This window comes from Aythya marila (assembly GCF_965140915.1).
Source record: "Aythya marila genome assembly, chromosome: 7".
In the NCBI taxonomy this organism is placed as follows: Eukaryota; Metazoa; Chordata; class Aves; order Anseriformes; family Anatidae; genus Aythya; species Aythya marila.
The window spans coordinates 5,394,357-5,416,731 of record NC_139048.1 but is presented as its reverse complement, the minus strand read 5'-3'; the positions used below and the strand labels follow the sequence as shown (position 1 = coordinate 5,416,731).

Here is a 22,375-nt window from a genome sequence, read left to right as displayed (position 1 = left end):
CAGACATTAACTTTGAGGCATTTTAGTCAATACTTCAGCACCGGTGTCAACCATCATGCCTTGTACAGAATGGTTAATTGCAAACTTTCCAATGTTCTTTCTCTTAAGTAAATACATTAAATTTATACTGTGTTCTACCAAAAATTGTTTTTGATTCCCCTGATACCTTATGCAAAATAAAATATCTCCTGAAAATCCTTTCATCACTAGATATTACTCTAATTAGGAACTGCTGCAACACTTAAATGTACAAGAAAGTTTTAAGTACAAGATCATTTGTTTTGACCTTTAAGAAAAAAAAAAAAAAGTGTTTTGTGAACATGCACACTGATTTTTGGAAGTCATGAGGTCAGTTGTAAGAATTGAATTTAGAACTACTAAGCTGTGGGCTTCAATTTATATTAAATTCTAAATTATTAAATGGTTGCCTCTTTTATGAATACTAAGAATCAATTTTAATATAATGAAGGAGACAGGAAAAAAAAAGGTAAAATGTAGTTCTGTACAAGTAAATAAGTGACGTTTTGGGTTAATTTCTTTTTTATTATTTTGTTAGTTTGCTAATTTTTAGTGAGCAACATCATTACTTTTACAAATAAACCGAACAACATTTCAGTTGTGGAGAAACAGATGCACTTTCTGCGGAGATATAAAACAGTATAATTTTTTAGATTTTTGCAAGGTTCAAGCAGAGTAAACCCCTTCTAAAATAAAGTTACTCTTTGAGGAAATTTTCAGGGTCATGTGTTTTGTACAGCATAATCAACGCTGTGTAGTCTCTGGTTATGTTTTGCTTATTGTGCTGCAGGAAGCATGTAGATCTCAACCGAAGAAGCTCTGTCACTCTACCATCTTACCTCTGCTGAAAGACTACATTGCATGTTTTCTGTTTTAATTGTTTGTCATTTCTGGCACATTGATGTTACAGATCCAGACCCAGTTCAGGAACTGACTTACGATTTAAGAAGCCAGTGTGATGCAATTAGGGTAACAAAAACAGTTCGGCCGTTCAGTATGGTGTGTTGCCCCGTGAATGAGAATTCTGCAGCTCTCATTGTCAGTGATGGCAGGGTAATGATCTGGGAATTAAAATCCAGTATTTCTGGCAGAAATCTGCGTAACAGGTAATGGGATTTATTTTTCTTTTCTGTTACATTTACAAATGGCACTTAATTATATTCTGAAAGTAATGGTATTGTGCTTCTGTGCGTGATGTGCTATACATGTGTATGAATGAGGGGAAGAGGTGTTTGGAATAAGGAAACAAAAGATAAGAATGAATATCACATTATTTTGGGGGAACATTTTCTCATTTGGCTTTCTGCAGACTATATAATTTTCCTCAGAAATGAATCCCTCATTTTCAATCACATGAAAGGACTATGAAATTAGTCTGGAAAGATTATTTTCTTAGCAGGAAGAAGGTTTTTACCTAGATTTGTGTGAATTTGACACAAAGCATTATGAGTGCATAGTAGGTGTCTTGAATATGTCTGTGTAAACAATGAACAATTTTATATGCCAAGTTTTTAGAGTTTTAAATTTTGAGCAGTCTTTAAAAATGCTGTATGGAGTAGTATATTTCTTTGAACACTGAGTGCATTGCAGTCATTTTGCTGTAGTTAAGCTTTAATATACTATTGGGTAATATAAGTAACTTACTGTCATTAACAAACAAAAAAATACAAAATTCTTAATATATTTTTAAATGCTACAAATACCAGATTTTCAACATAGATACTTTTGTTGTTCGGTGTTTTAACATTTTTATTCTTGCTAAACAGCAAGAATAAAATGCTATTAGATGGATTCCTTGTGCTGCATAGCCAATAGAGCTGCTTAGGATCTATATGTTGCTGAGTTTTACTTCTTGGATTCCTAAGCTCATTTCTAAAACATTGATTTTTGTCATGATTATATAACGAGGAAAAATGTAATAATACTGTAAGAACCGCTGAGCCCAGAAGAATCTGGATATGGTTGGATTGTACTGAAAAGTAAACCATATTTCTAGTTGGCAGGGAGTCTTTAACAGATTTTTAAAGAGTCTTCCTGTAGTAGCTCATGATTTTGCTGGGTTTGGTGGTCTTAATTAAAATTTGAAGTCAAAGTCTGTTAAACTGGAATTTTGAAGGAAAAGGCTTTGTACACACCTTAAACTGAATTTTTGTGTACAGCTGTCTGCAGTCAGTAGTCTTTGGTCTTTGCTTATCATGGGGGCCTGTCCTCAGCGCAGCTGGATATAATTCATCGAGGTTGCAGGGGCTGTTTGAATCCCTTTCAGCTATGGATTCTACTGGAACCCAATCACACCTCTTGGGGAAAATAACTCCCCCCAAAAAAATTATGCATGGTAGATATCTCACAAGACTATTAGCATAGGTAATGTTTCTGTTGTAGCTTTATATACAAAAAGGCAGCTGTTTCCTATGTTTAGGTGAAAGGCTTTGCTTCAGTTCTAGATACCATTAACTGGAAGCCATATAAGATTTTTTTTCTGAGCAAAAGTTGGGTGATCTGTTCTTAAATGTCAAAATATTAATGAATGTTTCTTAGCTGTATTCCCTAACATAGCTCTAAATATTAACAATGTATTGAAAAGCCTCCATGTAAAGGTTAGGTACACTTCAGAACAAGGAATACATCTGCCTGTTTTCTCTTACAAATATCCGTGTAGGGAAAATTAAACTTACTTTAAAATATGTACATCTTCATGTGCATTATCTCCTGGTAAATGTTGGGAATAATCTTGTCAAAATATTCTGCAAGTAATAAGCAGTAAATATACTGAATGAGTAACTTGGGAAAAAGCTGAACTAAGGGCTTGAGTAAGCAGGCCATCCAATTTGCTTTAGGAACTTGTTTTCATTTCTTTTACAGTAGTTCAAGTGCATCACCTTTGTATTCTCCAGTCTCGTTCTGTGGAATTCCTGTAGGAGCATTCCAAAATAAACTTCCTGACCTCTCACTAGACAACATGATAGGTAAGAATATCTTCTACTAATTACTGCTACTGGTTTTTAGGCCTTTTGAATCCTTGTACGTTTCAGCTTACTTAAGATTCTATATGTTAGAATTATTTTCTATGCAAGTGAAGTTGTAATTCTGAAAGAAAGAAACACAGTTCTCATTTGCTAAAACAAAACAAAACAAAAAAAAACTAAAAGTAGAAAGAAAAGGACTCTTGAATCAGTTCTGGAAGAAGATTGAAATGATTCCACTTTTTTTTTTTTTTTTTTTTTTTTTAATGTTAGGAAAGAAAGTTAGTATTGCAGTATTGGAGAAATTTGCTGAAGTACTGTGTTCCAAAAAGCTGTATCATACTGAGTTCAACAAGGAGAAATGCCTCATTAATAAGCTTTGATATTTTGTATGTTTAGGTGATTCGTAATTTTTGTTTTATAAACTCCTGCATGATAACTTATTGTAATACCAGATTAAAATTGAATACTAACAAGAGCTTTAATTTTTAAGCAGGGCAAGGGACAGTTGCCGGAGAAGAACAGTTAAGAAGTTCTTTTCTGCAAGAAGTGCACCTCAAATTTTTGCTGACTGGACTTCTTTCAGGACTTCCTTTGCCTCCATTTGCTATCCGCATGTGCCCACCTCTTACAACAAAAAACATTAAACAATATGAGCCACTCCTTGCTGTTGGTAAGTATCTTGATTAGCTTATTGATTGGTCTGCAAATTACATATTCTAGATTAAATACAAATATAGTATTAACAAAGGAAAAAAAAAGATCTAATTTTGTTCTAATTAATCACAAATAGTGACCCTCGTATTAGTTTGCATTGAAGATTCATAGAATTCATTTCAGATTCATTTTCCCTGCCTCAAGCTAAAGAAATGCTACCTGAAAATGTACGATATCTTAGCAAGATTGTGTTTATCTTATCATCATACCTACGTTTTAAGATTTTTATATAAGTTGCAGCTGCTGTGAAGCACAAATACAGGTGAAATACAAAGATTAAGAAGCAAATAGGTAGGTGTAGAGAGCATTTAGAGCAACGTCTGTAGCATTCTAAACTTAAGGTACCTGAATGGCAATGGTTTCCATTGCTGTGTTTAAATAAAGTTGATGAGCGTAAAGGAAAAAAAAGATGAGTAAGTCTTCCCAGTGTCTAATAGAAAATCGTAACTTTAAGTGTTTCAGGAGGTATTTGATCTACTTGAAGCTTATAGCTACCAAGTTACTAATTTGTAATTTGAGAAAGGTTGTTATTTCAGGGATGAGAAAGCAGAATTACTTTAATGATTTGGTAAAATCTACATATGATTCTCCACTGGGATTACTGATGGATAACAGTTAATACTCTTCCTTGAGGCATTTGCTCTTCTTGAGTAATCAAAACAAAATCATTCCTTTCTCCTGCTACTGTGTATGTTGCAGGGAAAAGGAAAATCAATATATTATACAATAATAATATACGATTGTATATTATACAATTATACAAGGAAAATCAATATATTTTCTATAGGCTCTACAAAGACAGATTTCAGGGAAATGTCTTGACTGAAACTGTTTTTCCTGTCTGCACAGAATTTTGGAGGGTATAATATTTGGTACTTAAGCACTAAAAATCAAAATACATTTTCGACATTTCTTTACAATAGTTAATGTGGAAAAAAAGGAGAAATAGCTGTAAATCCTATGTTTTCACTGAATTATGAAAGACAAGAATAAAAGTGGTCTGCATATGTATTTTTTTTTAAATAATCACTTTTTGTAGGTACAAGTAATGGCTCCGTCCTGGTGTTTCATCTCACAAGTGGTCTCTTACACAAAGAGTTAAGCATCCATTCCTGCGAAGTCAAGTAAGAGTTTAATTCCTACCATAATCATTCTGGGAGACAAATTTAAAACATCTAATGTTGAAGAAGCAATATGGGGGGTCTTGTTTCATTGTTAACGACATTCAACTAAATTACCCGTTGAGTAGTCTAACCTGCCAGTGTTTTTGCTCCATGTAACCAGTAATCCATGTCAAAATCAGAGTGAAAATTACATTCAACTCTAAATATTTAAATTGTTTCAGTGCCTGCTGATCTAGGATGCATATCAGCTACTTGCAGTTTCTTTAGTACACTGTGGTACAAAGAAGTCTTTTTAGCACAAGAAAGTCTATTTCAGGGTTTTATTTATAGTCATGACTAGCACATTATGTTCTTTGAAATAACTCTGCTTTGTACAGCAAAATTTATTTATTTCGCTCACTTGTGTATGAAATTTCTATTGAGACAGATGTAACTGAGGTTAAAATAATTTTACCTTAAAAAGGTTTTAAAGATTGAATACAGGACTCAGTATTTGTCTATCCTAAGTAGGAACAGAGTAAGTTGTAAAGCTGTTGTATATGTTTGGAATTTTTTTGTTTACACAATGGCGTAATTAGTGGCAAAGATATTCAAGATAGTCCTGGCTAGATATACATTTCCAGACAGGTTTAAGTATGGAAAATAAAATTATTATTTTTAATAGTAATATTAGTAAAAATTTATATCAGAGTCGTGGCATGAAGCCTTCTTCAGGCTAGCGTCTTCATTTTATTTTTCATTCTACAAAAAGATGAGACAAACGGGTGTCTCAGAATAGCTAGATCTAAGAGAGTTCATTATGTAAACCTGCTTTGAATCTACCACCAAAATCACAGAAGCATATTTGCACATAATTTGGTTTTGTGGTGTGATTAGTAGGCACTAATCCATTTGAATGTTGGTTGTTTTTTCTTGTTTCATGCCATTAACTACTTAACAAAGTTATTTTATATTCTGTTATGCAGACTAGGTGGATACTATTGCTTTTTTTTTTCCACTACAGTGATTATAGAATTCAAAATTAAAACCTCTACAAGCACTTCACAGATTTAATAATGGGGACACAGAAGGAAAAATACTTTTGAAAATAAAAAAAAAAAAAAAGATTTTGTTTTTATCTTTTATTTCATTTAGGTTCCATGTATTATTGGAATTATTTTTAGTGGGTACTTTTCACTGCAAATTTTTTGCAACGTTTCAGAAAATACTGAAAAAGTTTTTTTCAGAAAAACTTTCAGAATACATTGTATTCCTAGCAACTGTCCTTGCACTAATGGTAATTTTAGAATAAAAAGTGATTGTGAATTTTGTTTAATGCTCACAGTCATAAACTGTTACCTATTTAAATCTTTTAAATACTTATTTTAGTTTCTTTGTCCAGATCTTAGTGGTATAAGGACTTTCTACATAATTTTCACAAGTTTAGGGGAATGCTTTAAGCAATGTAGAAAATGGCACTGTGATTTTTAAAATTAACATTCATGGAGTGCAATGCTTTTTCCTTCAGTGGGAATTTTTGCTTTACATCTAGAACGTAGATAAGTTGCATAATGCCTCTATTTCAGTTTTAACTGAAAACACAGCTTCAGGGAACTCCGTTATTTTAGTATGATAATACCCTGGAATTGGAACTCAATGCCAACAAAATTTTCAGTGCCTTATAGTTTAAGACAAAAATGTAATAAAACTAAGGATCTTAATAATGGCAACTGTCATTTTTATGTCAACTGTGCTAAAATATTGACCAATAAGATGTTTGGATGCTAGCAATTATGACACTTTTTTATGACACTTTATTTTGGTAGGAGATAACGTGGTCACCTGCTGATTTTTTTTTAACTTTATTTTGTTTTTTAATCAGATCTCTGCAGATCTGTATTGTGTTTAGGAGGAGGGAGAATAGTTTTTCTGTCCTAGATAGTTCATATGCAAGAGTAACCTTGAATGCTCATTTTGTCCATGATTATTACTTAGCCATTTCCCTGTTTCATTAGAACTGTGTGGGTGAATACTTTTCCTTTGAGTTCAATTTCCTTTTTCTTAGGAGTACAGGGCAAGAAGAAGCAGAAATGCTTCAGAGCACATGGAGATGGAAAGTTAATCAGGCTGTGCTAGGAGCATAAGTGAGGCAAAAAACAGAGGGAGATCATAGCATGTGTATGGGCTGGAAGAAGCTGTGAGCAAGAGGTCAGTTTGTTCCTTTAGGATACAGAGAAATGTAATTAATTCTTAACCATCCAGTAGCTAATCCTGTTACCTGTTCTGTCTTCTAAGTGGAGCAGTCTACATTTTTTATAAGCTATTGAGGTAAGATAGGTGATGATAGTACATGTTCAGCACAGAGGAGAACATATGCATCGTGTACATAAAATGCCTGTGGTGCAGCTCCTTGGTTGCTGAAAGTGGTGTGTTTGCAATGTTCATTCCCCTGTAGGTAGCAATAACTAGACCAGTACTTTTTCTCTCTCTCTCTCTTTTTTTTTTTTTTTTTCTTTTCCTGAAGCTCAACAAGCCCAAGGTGGCAACAACCTTAATTTTTAAAATTAAAATCTCACTGACTATAACTAGAATGCTTATGGCCTGCAGGCAAAACTTGAGAATTGCTGTGTTACATCCAAGTTTTGACAGCTGAATTGAAGATAATTCTCCCTTGGGAAACTGCTTTGCAAACAGTCATCACCTTGGAAAAAAAAAACACTTTTCTCACATAGAAAAAGATGAATGAAAAGTATCTGCCACTTCTGCCATACTTTACTCTACACTTAAGCATGTTGGTGTGCTAAACTTGTTTCTGTGCTTTTGTAAATGTGCATCATCTGACAAGTGTAAGCAGCGTAGCAAAGAAATGCTGCGTATTCAGAGTTCAACTCCAAAGCTGTCATTACTGAAAGTTGTGGGGAGCAGAAAGTATAAATGGGTTCAAGAAGTGAGTGGGCTGTGAATAGCGTGGGAGTCTTCCAATGGCTTTTAAACAATCTCTGCAGCTCAGGAACTCTCCAGATTGGTACCTAGCAGGAGCTAAATGGGTAGACCAGAGGGAGAGCCATTGCTTACCCTGGAAATGAGGCGCCTCTCTTAAGAGTTTGCAAATACACAGAAAGTCAAACAGGACATGGGTGAGATTCACTTTAAACCTGATGCTCTATGGCAGCTGTAAACAAGTCCTCAGATTTCTAAAAGGATCTTGTTGTGCTGTTTCACAGGTGCTGCTGGATAGTTATGTTTGAAATCAAAGTTTGATTTCTGTTGGCTATCTTTAGGAGGGCTCTGAATTTCCAGAATTAGCATGTTACCCATTGATTATCAGGAATGGTTGTGAAGACATTACTTTCTGATGGTGAGATTTGTAGAATCTTTTCAAATAATAAAAAAAATCAGGCTGCAATGTCACACGTGATTGCACTTGTGGATTTCTATTAAATCTTTCTTGTAATGCTTCAATTAATAATTGAGTATTTCTTGTTTTCATTGAAGTTACTGGTTGAACTTTCATAGGTCCTGGTGGGAAAAGAACTGGTCCTAAATTTTTAAACTTTTCTTAGGACTTATGAGTAATACTTCACATTTTTTTAAATAGCTTGATATAAGGAAAAAAAATAAAGATAAATATGACTACAACTTTGTATGTATAGAATATTATGGGAATGCTTTTTGCATTCACTAATAGACATTGCATTTAGGAAATTTCTACTTAATATGATTAAGCTGGATTTGTTGACAGTGAATCATAAATATGTCTCATATTTCACCTATATTATTGCAAAACAGACTGTGATTTTACGAATGATGTAACTGAAGACCTAGCTGTCTGGAGACAGTTTTTAAGTAATCTGTGTTTGAAAAATTTGAGGAAAACCTAAAACCTTTTATCCCTGTTAAAATGAACTTGGGCACAGTCTCAGTTTTCTTTCAGATTAGTTCTTGATTTAAGTAACAGGTAAAGCACTCAAATATTTATGCTGGCATGAAGTGTGTGTGGGCAATGGGGAGGGACAAGGCTGTTATGTTTTGGAACAGTACCACCTAGCGTCGCTCTCCATCCTCCTGCTGCTGCCTGTGGTATATCTCACGAATTTACAGAGTCAAGAGTTGCTGACATTAGGTTATAGACATCGAGACTTTACATTCTTGTAACACTTCAAGGTATTTCAGTTGCGGCTGCTGTTGTGTGATCTCAAAGAGCAAAAAAAAATTTTGGTTGTCAGTTTGTTTCTGATAGACTTTGAAATCTGTTCAGGGCCTCCCTTGTTTTATCACCTTTGTTTCTCCTTTCCCTGGAATGCAAGATACGTATCTCCCTGCCCAGCTATCTATATGAATATTTTTTCTTTTCTCCGTGCTGAGTTACTTGATGGTTCTTCCCATCTGGTAAATCACTGATTTAATTAGAGCAGTGCCTTTAGTCTGCTGTAGTGCTAAGTATGTGAGGGTTTTTTTCAGAAAAGTTACCTATGTTTCTAACTGAATATTTTATTTAACCAAAGAACCTAAATATCTGCGTAGTCCTAAAAGAAAGCTCATTTTAATTTTCTTTGGTAACTTTGTTATTGTATTTGTATTGTAGTTATAAAAGTGTACCTCCTTGTATGCTTACATATAGTGTTTCCGTGAACTGTAGAAAATTGCTTCTATGCCATTTTCAAATTGAAGGATAAGCATGAAATAAAAAGCTGTTTTTCAGTCTAGGCTATTTTGTGACCATTTGACTATTTCAGCTAATATGCTCTGTGTGCTCTTTTCTGATGACAGGGGAATAGAGTGGATAAGCTTGTCTGGTTTTATTTCTTTTGCCACATCGACACCTAACAATCTGGGGTTAGTAAGGAACGAGCTGCAGCTGGTGGACCTACCAACAGGTTAGTATTCCCTGAGAAATCTGTACGAGAGGCTGACACATTTGCTAGGGAGTCACAAATAACAATTCTTACTACTGTTTTTTTTTTTAATTATTTTTTTCCGTTGTTATGATAAAATAGTAAAGAGGAACTTAACCCATTGTGCTCTTCCTTGTGAAAACCACATAATGTGGTAATGAGATTTTTTAGTTCAGCATGGTTAAATATTTCTGTTTTCTTTCAATGTCATTTCTGTGATCCAGGTAGGAGCATTGCATTTCGTGGGGAGAGAGGCAGTGATGAGCCAGCTATTGAAATGATAAAGGTGTCTCATTTGAAGTAAGTATATTGTAAACTTTTTACTGTCGTATATGCAGATCCTCATCGCTTAATAGAAATAACAGAAATACCAGGAAAAAACACTTCAGATAGGATAGACGAATATTCAGCAGCATCAAGAGAAAGCATACTCAAGAGAAAAAGCTGTGTTTCTGTAGTTGACTTCGTCACACACTTTAGAATCCAATCACAGAAGGTTGCTCTACTTTCTTTTATAAATGTAATTAAAATAACATTGAGTTTAATAAAACAGTGTCTCTACATTTTCAAAGTTTTCTCTTTGCAACAAAGAAAAAACAGTAACGTTGTAGCTTGTACAGAATTTTGGGGGGAATTGTGTATGTGGTCCAGGGAATTTAGGAATTCAGCCATATAAGGTCTTGCCAATACATTAAAAATCAAGAACAGCAGTCGACTTAGATCAAGAGACCATAAAATGATAAGTGAGAACAAGAAAGTATAGTTTATATGAATAGAAATTAATGCAGTTGAGAAGAGTATATAAACTACAGAGCTTGCTTGTATTTTCATGTTACATGTGAAAAGTGGGAGACTGAAGGTGTTTTACTAATCTAGCCGTACAGCTGAAAGGTCTGAAGACATGACTGACAAATGGTTCAGTGTAAGAGGATTTTATGTTCGTTTATCACTGGATTAGGGAAGTGCGTCTGGAGTAGAGAAATAAATCCATCCAACCTACAGACTTGGTATGTCTTACTGATAGATTTGCAGTCATCAACTCATGCTGAATATGGCTGAATCAGAGGTGCTGCTGCTTTCTCTGGATTCCTTCCCTTGCCTCCTGTACAGTAATTGAGCAGTGCCACCAACCTGACAGAAATTTCTAAGTCTTTTGGTCTTCAAGGAGGACCTTTTTTCAGGCAGGCTTTGCACCCAAGGAACTCAAGAAAATCACAAAGTTTGGGTTTGGTTTTGAACCAATTTAATGTACTCTGTACCATCTTAGTTTTTGAGGTGTTTTGTTTGCTCTTTTTTTTCCATATCAGAACTTTTTGAGAATGCTGATAGTAAAAACGTGAAGTAAACTGCTAAAAATTAAACAGAGTGATTACTTCTGATGTAATAAATTCTGTGTTTCAGGCAGTATCTAGCTGTGATATTTAAAGACAAACCACTGGAAATCTGGGATGTCAGAACATGCACTCTACTCAGAGAAATGTCTAAAAACTTCCCTACAGTGACAGCTTTGGTAAGGAATAGTCTTTCTTACTGTTTGTTGAATGTAATTTGTTGAGATAGTATAAAAAAATCTATGAACAAATCTGTATCAAAATGTTATATATATAGCATATGTGTAAGTGCTTTCCCCCTTTTTCCTTGTCTGGTATCAAATTTGGTAAGAGAAGGAGATACTTGACAGATACTTGGTCTGCATTTTTAGGGATGGAGGGATGTGTCAGAGAAAACAGTCTTCATGGAAATCATTATAATTAACAGAAAGTTCCCCAGTAAATTCAGGGAGTAAACTTATGTTTGTATTCTTCCTGAACAATTTTTCACAGGAGTGGTCACCTTCTCATAACTTGAAAAGTCTGAGAAAGAAGCAGCTAGCAGCCCGTGAGGCCATGGCCCGGCAGACGGTTGCATCAGATACTGAAGTTAGCAGTGTTGAATCTTCTGTTATCAGGTATTTGTGATTCAGATTTGTATGTATGAGTTGTTTTTCCTCCGTATGCTGTTGTTCTACAGAACAGAATATTTTTGAGCTGATTTTTGAGTACATGCCAGGTAAAACAATTGTCTGGGCCTCCCTTTAGCATTTAGGTGTGGAACTCTGATTTACTGCTGAGTGGGAAAACCAGTATACCAAGTGGGACTTGTGTCTATTGCAGCACATTAGTTACCTGGTTCTTGCAGTAAAACCTTTATTGGCCCTCTGAACTTTTCCATAAGTGTATAAATACGTTAACTGTTGTTTCTGGTAAACTGTTTTGTAGAAAAGGTGCTTTTTTTTTCCTGCTTCTGTGCATTAATTAAGGAGAAGTTGCCTTGTAATTCTGATTTCAAGAAAAAAAGACCTGTGTCTCATTGTGTCTCATTTAAAGCTTGTTACAGGAAGCTGAAAGTAAATCAGAACTGAGCCAGAACATTTCTGCCAGGGAGCACTTTGTGTTTACGGATGTTGATGGGCAGGTTTACCATCTCACAGTAGAAGGAAACTCAGTAAAAGATAGTGCAAGAATTCCTCCTGATGTAAGTTCCAATTTTCTATATGATATAGTTCCAAAATTATGGAAAAGTTAAAGAATACGTTTTCAGCTTTATTATTTTTGATGTGCATAAAATCAAGTCTGACACATGGGCATTTCATTGCAATAAGAGATAGAGAAGCGATTTCCACTGTGTTAAACCTAAAATTTTTCATGAGGATTACTGACATTAAAAATGCTTACATTAAATATAGAATTCTTTCTGTTTTAACTGAGAAGCATTTGTTGTATTAATTTCATAAAATATATTTATACGTTAATGAAATACTAATGTTGAAGTATTTGTTCCTGTTTGGCTCTATTAATCACAATATTTATTCTGCTTCTGAAATGTTTCCAGGGAAGTATGGGTAGCATTACATGTATTGCCTGGAAAGGGGATACCTTGGTTCTTGGAGATGTTGATGGAAACTTAAACTTCTGGGATTTGAAAGCTAGAGTATCCAGGTACGAGTGCAAATTAAGTCTGGTAAGCATGAGATGATGAGTGATAGAATGGTTTTATTATTTCATCTTTGTCCTTCACTGTAGGAGATCATCTGTGGTATATGAGGGGAAAAATGCAAGGACTTCAGAATAAAATTTCAGAAAGTGCCTACTTTATTGCAGTTCTTTACATTTAATCTTTTGTATTTTCAGATGAAGTAACATTTTATCAAAGTTATAAAATCAGCTAGATATCTTTCTCATTAGGTTAAATCTGCAGTGACTTCTCAAAATGTTAAGTATGTATTAATTTTGTCAGGCATTTAATCTTATTACTTTTCATGATACTTTGGATAGCCATCTGTGTCTGCGTGCATATTATATATGGATTGTTCTCCTCATTCTGTACAATATCAGGATGTGTAATGTTCACAAAAAGGATTTAATTGCCCACGATGTTAGGTATAGAATGATGGATAAAAATTCTTGTGCTATTCTGTTCTTAGGGGGATTCCTACACACCGAAGCTGGGTGAAAAAGATACGTTTTGCCCCAGGGAAAGGAAATCAAAAACTTATTGCAATGTACAATGATGGAGCAGAAGTTTGGGATTCAAAAGAGGTAAACATTTGTTGTGTTTTGTTATGTGTTTTTTTTTTTTGAAAAATACACTTACTGCTTCTGAAAATCAGGAAGAGTCAGGGATTAAGTTTTACCTTGTCATGATTTCTTGATGACAATAATAATAATATTTCCATGTTTTTCTCTGAATTTCCTCAGTGCTAAGAGTAATCATGCTGTATGGTTGTACATTACATCTCTCTTAACTCCATGTTTTGCTCTAGAGCAAGTGAAGGGAAACAGCGGAATGCTGATTGCAGTGGAGGCTTTCTTAATATTTCTTAATATTTCTTAATATTTCTTAATATTTCTTAATATTTCTTAATATTTCTTAATATTTCTTAATATTTCTTAATATCTCTTAATATCTCTTAATATCTCTTAATATCTCTTAATATCTCTTAATATCTCTTAATATCTCTTAATATCTCTTAATATTTCTTAATATTTCTTTATATTTCTTTATATTTCTTTATATTAAAATAGTAATGTTCAGAAGGGTTAATATTACAGAAGGGTTACAAATTTTCTAACTACTAGTTAAAAATATAGTTCAGGTTTTGTTTATCTCTGTTTTGTTTATGAACAATTAATCATGATATTCCCATAATGCTATGTTAACATTACGTCTAAATGTTAATATTATGTCTAAATATATTTCTAGGCAAGGTCAATATTTATCAAGAAAGTTTATGAGGAGCATAGTTAATTGATGAGATGTTGCTTCTGCCTTATGGCTTTATGTTAGATTAAGGGATTGGAATTAACAAGGGAATGTACATTTTTACCAATTTGCCAAGGAAATCTTATTTCAGAAAAGATGACAAAAAGACCGTTATGCAGCTGTTCTCAGAAGAAATTTTTCTTAGCTCTCTATTGGAAGAAAGTACTGGTTCAGGGCAACCAAGTGCCATACTTCAAGGTTTCTAAATTTCCTACTCTCCAGTGGAGACCATTGTTAAAATGATTTATGACTAACTTCACCTTTTATTGCAAATTTTGTGGTATGCCTCCTGGGCATGTGACAGAGTTTTACACTGCATGATGGAGAGCCTACTAAAAATGAAACATATCTCAACTTTTCAAGGTACAAATGGTGAGCAGTTTAAGAAGTGGAAGAAATGTCAATTACCGAATCCTGGATGTAGACTGGTGCACTTCAGACAAAGTGATTTTGGCATCAGATGATGGGTGCATTAGAGTTCTAGAGATGTCCATGAAACCATCATGTTTCAGAATGGATGAACAAGACTTAATAGGTATGTTGATTTCTTTTTTGCTGTTGACTGTTAGATAATTCATTTTGAAAGTGGACAATAAAAATGTTAAGCAATTTTAATAGAAAACAGAGTTGTTAAATGCAGACAATTAGGTATCCCTATAGCGTTTTTCATAGTTGCAGCTAAATTTTGTAGGCTTAGGACATGTGGGTGTTTTTTCAGTACCAGCTTAATCTCCCAAGTAAACTATAATTTTTAATATCTTACTTGGAATATAAATTAAAAGAATAATATCTAAAAAGTATCACCGAAATAGGTTACGTTATTTTGAAATACTTGATATGTCAAAAGTCTCTTCTGATATTTCCAGATATGAAAGGAAGTTTGTAGACTGATTCATTGCCCTTTCATAGTAGATTTTCCTACTGACTTCTGAAATATTAATGCTGTTTGACATTTTTTGTCATATGTTTAAGTAGGGAATTAAGTAGAGAATTGAAATACTTAAGGTACTTTTTTTTTCTTTACCTTGGCAGTCTTAAGGGACAGACAAACTATGTAGATAAATAGTAAATGCAGGAAATTATGAGTTAGAGAATACTATTTTTAAATCAGGAATCAGTTGAAATAGTTGTGCTTAGAATAGTTGCTATTCAAAATGAGTAATGCGTTGTCTAAATTGCTATTATACTTGTTATACTTGTTAAATATCTTTATTCAAAGTAGTGTCAACTTTCCTCTAAAGATCGGCTTAATTACACAGTTCTTTGTTTACCTAAATGATAGTACCTTAAAGATGATTTCCACACATGCACAATTCTGTTACTGATCTGGAAAACTCCAAATGAAAATTAAAACCAAGTCCTTGCCGTGATTTAATAAATTACAGTTTCTTTCTGGTAAGCTGCTGGTAAGTAACAACTAAGAAACCTTGCTGGACTGAAAATTCTGTCAATTGGCATTCTTTGCTTTACTTGTGACAAACCACACTGGCAGTAATAACACAGACTTGCATTCATGCTTGAATATATTTGCACAGAATCTTTACGTAAATAACATTCCAAAGATATACTGCTTTGTTCTACTTCTTATTAATTTTGTTCAGCTGGGGGCTTAAAAACAAGTTTCAGTGTTGTTTTGTAAGCTGACAGGTTACTTTGATTAAAATAAAATATTTTTATTTCAGCTGTCAAACAAGTAATTTGTCATGTTGTTTCTTGGACATCAGAAATCACTTCTCTGTAATATAGCTGTAGCTTTTAGGCATTTAGCAATATCTTCTTACAAAACCCTCAGAAGTTAATATATTGCAAGACTTAAAAACAGCCTGCTGGCATCTGCCTAATGCAGATGGAAGTTTTTCAGTTTCATATACCAAAAAGTGTTTTCCAATTGGTAGGAAAAAAACAAAGGAATTCTGAGTTTTAAAATGAGATTTATCAGAGTAGGTTATCTCCCAGTATAAATAATAGCACTCTCTACCATTCTGTTGAAATATCAATATATATGTAGTTTGCTCATATTACCAAGTTCTCACATATCAATTGGAATAATTCTTACTCAAGTGGGATTTTTTTTTTTAAACCACAATACAGTGTAGCATTGTACATTTTTAGGCCCTCAGTATTTAATTAACTGACTTCCATTTGTTAGTTGAAGTAGAGATGTATTTTAATGTTTGCAAGTTTATTCTTTTAGTAGTGATGATAGCTTTTTAAGTTCAGCTGAATGCTCAGTTTGGGACCTACAATTAACTTTTTGGCCACCCAGATAAGAGGGAGAGGTGTTTCTGGGTTACAGTTTGTTCCATTTCGTTGAAGTTGGTTATCACAGGAGAGTGACCTGTGCACTTGATCTCTTGAAAAGTCATGTCAAAATAAGGCCTGTCTGCTCTGCAAGGAGTGATGGGAGAATACTTGCACAGGATCATCCTCAGAGTAAAATGAGATTGAATTACAACAGTATGTTTCGCCAAGAAGCATCACCAAACTGATGAAGATAAAACAATATTGATGCATAAATAAGTCTTTGGTATTGTTACCCAAGTCCCATTCTTTCCAAGGCAACTACTCCAAAATATTCTTATTTTTTCTAATTCTTACAATAAAGTACCCTATAGAAAATTAAAAAAGGATGAATATGGTCTGTATGTCCTTGAGCCTGATCCCAGAACAAAAGGCTGGGGTTTTAACACAGTAGTCTTAGAGTACTTAAGAGGTTCCCTTTCTTTAGAGAAAGACGTGATAGATTTTGAGGGCATTTGTTAAACACCTTTTCTTTTACTGTTTTACTTTCAGCCCAGCCAACTGTACAGGTTCCCTTGAGCTTGTCTAATCAGGTATTGCCAGCAAATAATTAAATTGCCTCATTATTGTACTACTGAGGAATGTGAAGTTCTTTCCGTTTTTTCTGGTGTTCTAAATAACTGCTTTTGTTGTGAGCATTTTGGTCAGTCCTGCCATGCCTCATTAATCTTCTTAAAGCATGTAGATTCTGGCTATGATGCAGGTAACAACAAGATTCTGATGTGGAGAGCTATGGTGTGAGGTGTTTGTAGGAAAACATAATTTATCACAGCCTTTTTTATCAAATAAATGTTCTGTAATGTTGAACTATAAAAATTTAATGTTCTAAAACCAAACACGCTGAAATAACGGTATGCCAGGATTAAGGTTGCCTGTGATTTATGTGTCCTTCTGCCTCTATACTGCTATATCTTTTAATTACAAAACCACATCTACAGGATTCCTACATCATGTAGTGCATATGGAGTACAGGGAATTGCTGAATACTTATTTAATAATGTAACTGGTTTGTATGTGTTTTACTCCTAAGTCACTGGGTAGCATTTTTTATGGATCATCTAAACCTTGTACTGAATACAGAATTACAGACTTTTAAATTTGTATGACACAGATAGTAATGTAATTTTCATCTTGTTTCTTTGCAAATATAAACAGGTATTTAAGCTCATAACATCCCTTTGGGGTGATAAGTATTAACCCTCATGGTATATTACAGAAGCATCAATTGCAAAGGAAAAGTAAAATGTACATTGTGGTATATTTTGGTATAGCTGTATGTATCTTCAAGCATGCCTTTGTAGTAGCAGTAATTATCATGTACAGCTGTACTTAATGCCAGTAGATTGCATTCCAGAAGTCTACGACTAAACTCGATATAGAATTCTGAAATGCTCATTTGAGCATGGTTGATAACCCTGTACCTTTTATGAAATGTTGTTGCTTGAGTGTAACAATAAGCTTTTATCTCTAGTAACCCATACTGTGGATATGACTGTGTGACTTACGATTTTCTTCTGGTGCTTACAAACAAGGTGGTACGTTTTATGGTTACTGAACAGAGTATTATTGCATGTTAGCCACTTAACAATGAATCTTTTCCTTTTGTTTCAGAACCTGCATGGTGTCCCTATCTGCTTGTTCCAAGGGCTTCATTAGCTTTGAAGGCATTCTTGTTGCATCAGCCGTGGAATGAGAAATATTCTCTAGATGTTATGAACATGTAAGATGATGTTTTTTTTGAATCCTGCTCCCACATCTTTTATCACTGTTGTGCAAATAACTCTTGGGCAACCTTCCTCACTCTTTGGGATTGTCAGAAAGACAATAGATTTGCTTTAATAAATAGAAAAGGATTTAAGGTCAGCTGTTGTGTTTCTTTCAACATTCAGGAGCCCTTAGCTATTGAAAACTGATGTCTCCTTTACGGTATTGCCAATCTTCCATGGTTATTTACAGGTTATATTACTTCAGAGAACAGTGTGTTCTCTTCATGCAAGAAGTTAATTTAAGAATAGTTAGAGTTGCTTCCCAAAGTCTAATTGAAAGTGGCTTAGCTGATGTGTAATGTAAAAGGTATGTCGTTACTTATAGTGAGCCATGTTTCACATCATAGTGGAAGCACCTTTCTTATCCTTTATTGTATTTGTTTACTGTTGGTGATTAGTGAAAAAAACCTGTAGCTGCAATAGTTGCGTAAGAATATGCTCAAAAGATTCTGCAAAACAAGACAAGCAGTATATAAGAATTGCACTCAGCATAGGTAATAAACATAAAAGCTCAAATCAAATATTCACTTATTTGATACAAATAAATATGAATCATATAGCAAACAAGTATTTGACCATAACAGAATGGTAGGCCGTGGGACCAACAAAAATGAGCAAAAAGGAGGAGAAGGAGGAGTCAAATTCTTCCAAAATCTTAAGAAAAGGATACGTGGAAATTCATAATGCCTGCATGCGTTGCAGTGAGGATGAGATTACTGCTAGAAGGGCTAACCAATTGCATGTGCTAAGATAACATACTTTGTAGAATAAGTAAAACAGAAGAACAGGGATGAAGATAAGTCTGCAAACAAGGAATCAAAAACAGGAATAAGAAGTTTAAGGTGTAAAGGAGAGTTGCAGGACAAGAATGTAACTGCTAAGCCTTCAGTATTAGTTATAATCCTTCAGTATTAATATAAAAGAAGAAAGTGATTTAATAGTGGGCTTGACGTTGGCATATTCACTAGCGTCAAGGGTAATGAATAAAAGAAAAGGGGGGAAAGAAAAGATTGGTTGCACCAAGTGAAGTTGAAAGACAACAGTCTTCAATTACTATCATGAAACTAGTAACTAGACAAAAATATTGCAAAAAGGCTTTCCTTAAAAATGTGCTGGATTGTTTCTATATATGTTCTTATGTTTTTTTGTCTAACAATAATGCACTTAATTTACAAATTATACTGTGAGCTTGGTAGTAATAGAATTTTTTTTTTTTTTTTTTTGCAATCCAGAGATTATCCAGAGAATGAAAACGTCAAAAATCTGATTCAAGAGCAGCTGAATTCATTGTCAAAGTAAGAGCTTTCCTATTTTAGTAAGGTATCGAATTCAGAGAAGGAAAAAAAAATAAATGATTTTTTGCCTCTCTAAATGTAAGCTTTGAGTAATGACAAATTTTATTTTAAATAGCTAATTTTTATGTCAACAAGTCACAAAAGGTGATGCTTTATTCATTTTATTGAGATTTTAAACATTTATTTTCTCTTATTAAAAGAGAAGCCATAATACAGAAACAATTTCTTTTAACAGGTAAACTATCTCAAAGTAGTTTGTTAACTACTGACTCAACAGTCAAAATGTAGTGTTCTGAATACGTATTGTGATTGAAGTTAGTAATGATTTTTTAACATTAGCTTGTTGTAGTAGTGGTTGTCAACAAAAGATTTAGAGATACAGATTCATATTGATATGTAATTTGTAACTGGAGTATTAGTGGTTGTAGTTGGTTAGGCAATACTCTGTGATGTGTGGTCTTTTCTTGGTCGTTGCTCTTCTTATAAAAAACATTGTGGCATTCCATTTAAGCTATGAAAATTGCATTTGAAACTTTTCCATTTTCCTCTTTTTCTTTCATTTAGTAGGATGGACAAAAATAACTTAATGTATTTTTAGCCAATCTGAAAAATATATAGAAACCCCAAATTAATGCACTGCGTAATTACATAATTATTTGTAATTAATTTTGTAATTTGTAGAATCAGTGAAGATTAAGTTACAGCTTTGTATACACCCTTGTGGTTGTTTCCATTATTGCAAGAATAAGGTGTTCCTGACAGACTCACTGTTGGTATTTAAACAGGTAAAGTGGCTTGCTGCTTGAGATTTCAGACATAATTGTTCTGATAGATACATTTTTTTCAGTTCACACAAGAACAGTTTGTTTTGTTTTGTTTTGTTTTAAAACAGATAGCATATATTATGTAATAAATTAAAAACAAAAATACACAATCTTGCACAGCATTTTACACATTACTTACATCTCTCTCTTTTTGCAGTGACATAAAGAAACTGTTGCTTGATCCAGATTTTACTCTTTTGCAAAGATGTCTCCTAGTTGCCAGGTAGCAGCTCTACCAAATGTTTCTTAATAAAATCCTGATCCTATAAATGCATATGAATTTGTTAAAACTTAAGGTGTCAACTAATTCCAGGTTAACTCAGTGTAATTGCTGGAGTACTTTGTTACATGTGTGTTAGAGTATTTTTCAGGACTGAAATTGAAAATTTTACATTGTGGAGACTGTGTTTTATTTGCTTGTTGGATGTATCTTCAGTCAGTCTTCATCGTTCTTTCATAAATGCACTTCTTACATAAATGCTGTAATGTAACTTTATACTTGTACAATGACCCAAGGCATAATTCGGAACTTCTCAACACAGAATATTGTAAACAAAGAAGGGCCTATTTTTTAATTTGAAATGCATTTCTTCCGTGTCATTCTTCTGCCTAAACTGTAGCAAATTTTAGTCTGTCTATATTCAGAGATATTTTTTCAAACAATTATTAGTAACTATATTGTAGTTTAAGAAGGATATTAGTGATTAAATGTAAAATAATAATTAAAAAGAATCCACATATTTGTAAGCTAGACGTTCAGTGAGTTTATTTACTGTTGTAAATGTTTTTGGCCAACCTCTTACTTACGTAGCTTGCTGAATGTCATGGTATAATCTTTTCCTGTTGTTTGTACCACTGATAATGCAAAATACTTGTGCCCACAATAAGGCATTCTTTGGAAAGAGATATTTTAAATTTATAACAAGTTTTATGTGAAAAATACAGACATATTTCTCATGCTGATTTCTATCTTTTCAGACTGTATGGAGATGAATCTGAACTGCATTTCTGGACCATTGCTGCCCACTATTTGCACAGCTTATCCCAGGAAAAACCTGCAAAACCAACAAATGCACCTATCCTTCAAGAACAGTTGGTTAATCCATTGGATATATGTTATGACATTCTATGTGAAAATCATTACTTCCAGGTATTTCAAGGAGTTAAAAGTAAACCAAAACCAAACCAACCCAAAATTTAATAAGAATGTGATAAGAATGATAAAGCCTCAGCATTGTGGCTTTCTTATTATCTTAGAACTTTTCTTTGTACGTTTAACTTTATAATAAAACATACAACTCTGAATGAAATCACTCCCTATTATTTAAAAATAGAAAGTTCTTGGAACTTCTAAAGAACTTCCTTATTTTTTTAATTGCTCGGTTCTCTCTCTTCTGTTAATATTATCTTTTTATTAATATTATCTAATAATATGTTCTTCTGTTAATATTATTTATTTTTATTTTTCATGCAGAAATTCCAACTTGAAAGGGTAAATCTCCAGGAGGTGAAGAGATCGACATATGATCATACCAGGAAGTGTGCTGACCAACTTCTTCTCTTGGGCCAGGTTTGTGGGTAATATTTGAATTTTTTTTGTCCTTCTCTGTCCTTCTCTGTCTGTTTTATATACTTACCCTGCTCAGCTAAAGTTATGTTTGTTTCAACTGATGTGTCTTCACCCAATGCATAGTTTTTACTGTCTTAATGCATTACATTGCAGACGCAGTGTAACGACATGATATATTGTACTGTTTGGTGGTACTTTCTTCTGACTGTACGATTTTCATGGGAACCCAATAAAAATCTTTCCTTGCACTTTGTGACCAGAAAAGAAAAATTGCATTTTGAGTTGCCCAGAAGTAACTAAATAATAACAGTTTTGTTGGTATAATTTAGTCTGCACTTAGTATGCTCATTTTAAGTAATACTGGGTGTGTCTAAGCTACTCACTGAATGGATGAGCCTGATATAAATAGGCTGAACTTAAACTACTTCTATGCTGCTGTACATTTGAGCACGTCACCAAACATTATATGTAAAAGGTGACAGAAATACTTAGTCTCTACTATCTGTAGATCATCCATAAATGCTACTGTATTTAATCACTGTGCCGGATTTTAATATGTATTTAATGTGGCTTTTCATTATTTCTGTAACTAAGCCATCGCTTTGATTGACCTCACCAAAT

The 22,375-nt window shown here is 33.7% G+C and overlaps 1 protein-coding gene across 1 annotated transcript in view; it reads left to right on the top strand.

The window, feature by feature from the left end:
• WDR11 (WD repeat domain 11) overlaps window positions 1-22,375 on the top strand; it is a 40,506-nt gene that overhangs the window by 12,787 nt on the left and 5,344 nt on the right. The window contains exons 8-24 of the mRNA XM_082765302.1: window positions 929-1,124; window positions 2,881-2,984; window positions 3,478-3,654; window positions 4,738-4,822; window positions 9,572-9,678; window positions 9,921-9,996; window positions 11,098-11,206; window positions 11,520-11,644; window positions 12,063-12,210; window positions 12,568-12,674; window positions 13,160-13,274; window positions 14,362-14,533; window positions 17,911-18,019; window positions 19,298-19,360; window positions 20,342-20,407; window positions 21,163-21,334; window positions 21,659-21,754. Of these exons, the coding sequence (XP_082621428.1) occupies window positions 929-1,124; window positions 2,881-2,984; window positions 3,478-3,654; window positions 4,738-4,822; window positions 9,572-9,678; window positions 9,921-9,996; window positions 11,098-11,206; window positions 11,520-11,644; window positions 12,063-12,210; window positions 12,568-12,674; window positions 13,160-13,274; window positions 14,362-14,533; window positions 17,911-18,019; window positions 19,298-19,360; window positions 20,342-20,407; window positions 21,163-21,334; window positions 21,659-21,754 (2,027 nt within the window). The remainder of the gene's footprint in view (window positions 1-928; window positions 1,125-2,880; window positions 2,985-3,477; window positions 3,655-4,737; window positions 4,823-9,571; window positions 9,679-9,920; window positions 9,997-11,097; window positions 11,207-11,519; window positions 11,645-12,062; window positions 12,211-12,567; window positions 12,675-13,159; window positions 13,275-14,361; window positions 14,534-17,910; window positions 18,020-19,297; window positions 19,361-20,341; window positions 20,408-21,162; window positions 21,335-21,658; window positions 21,755-22,375) is intronic.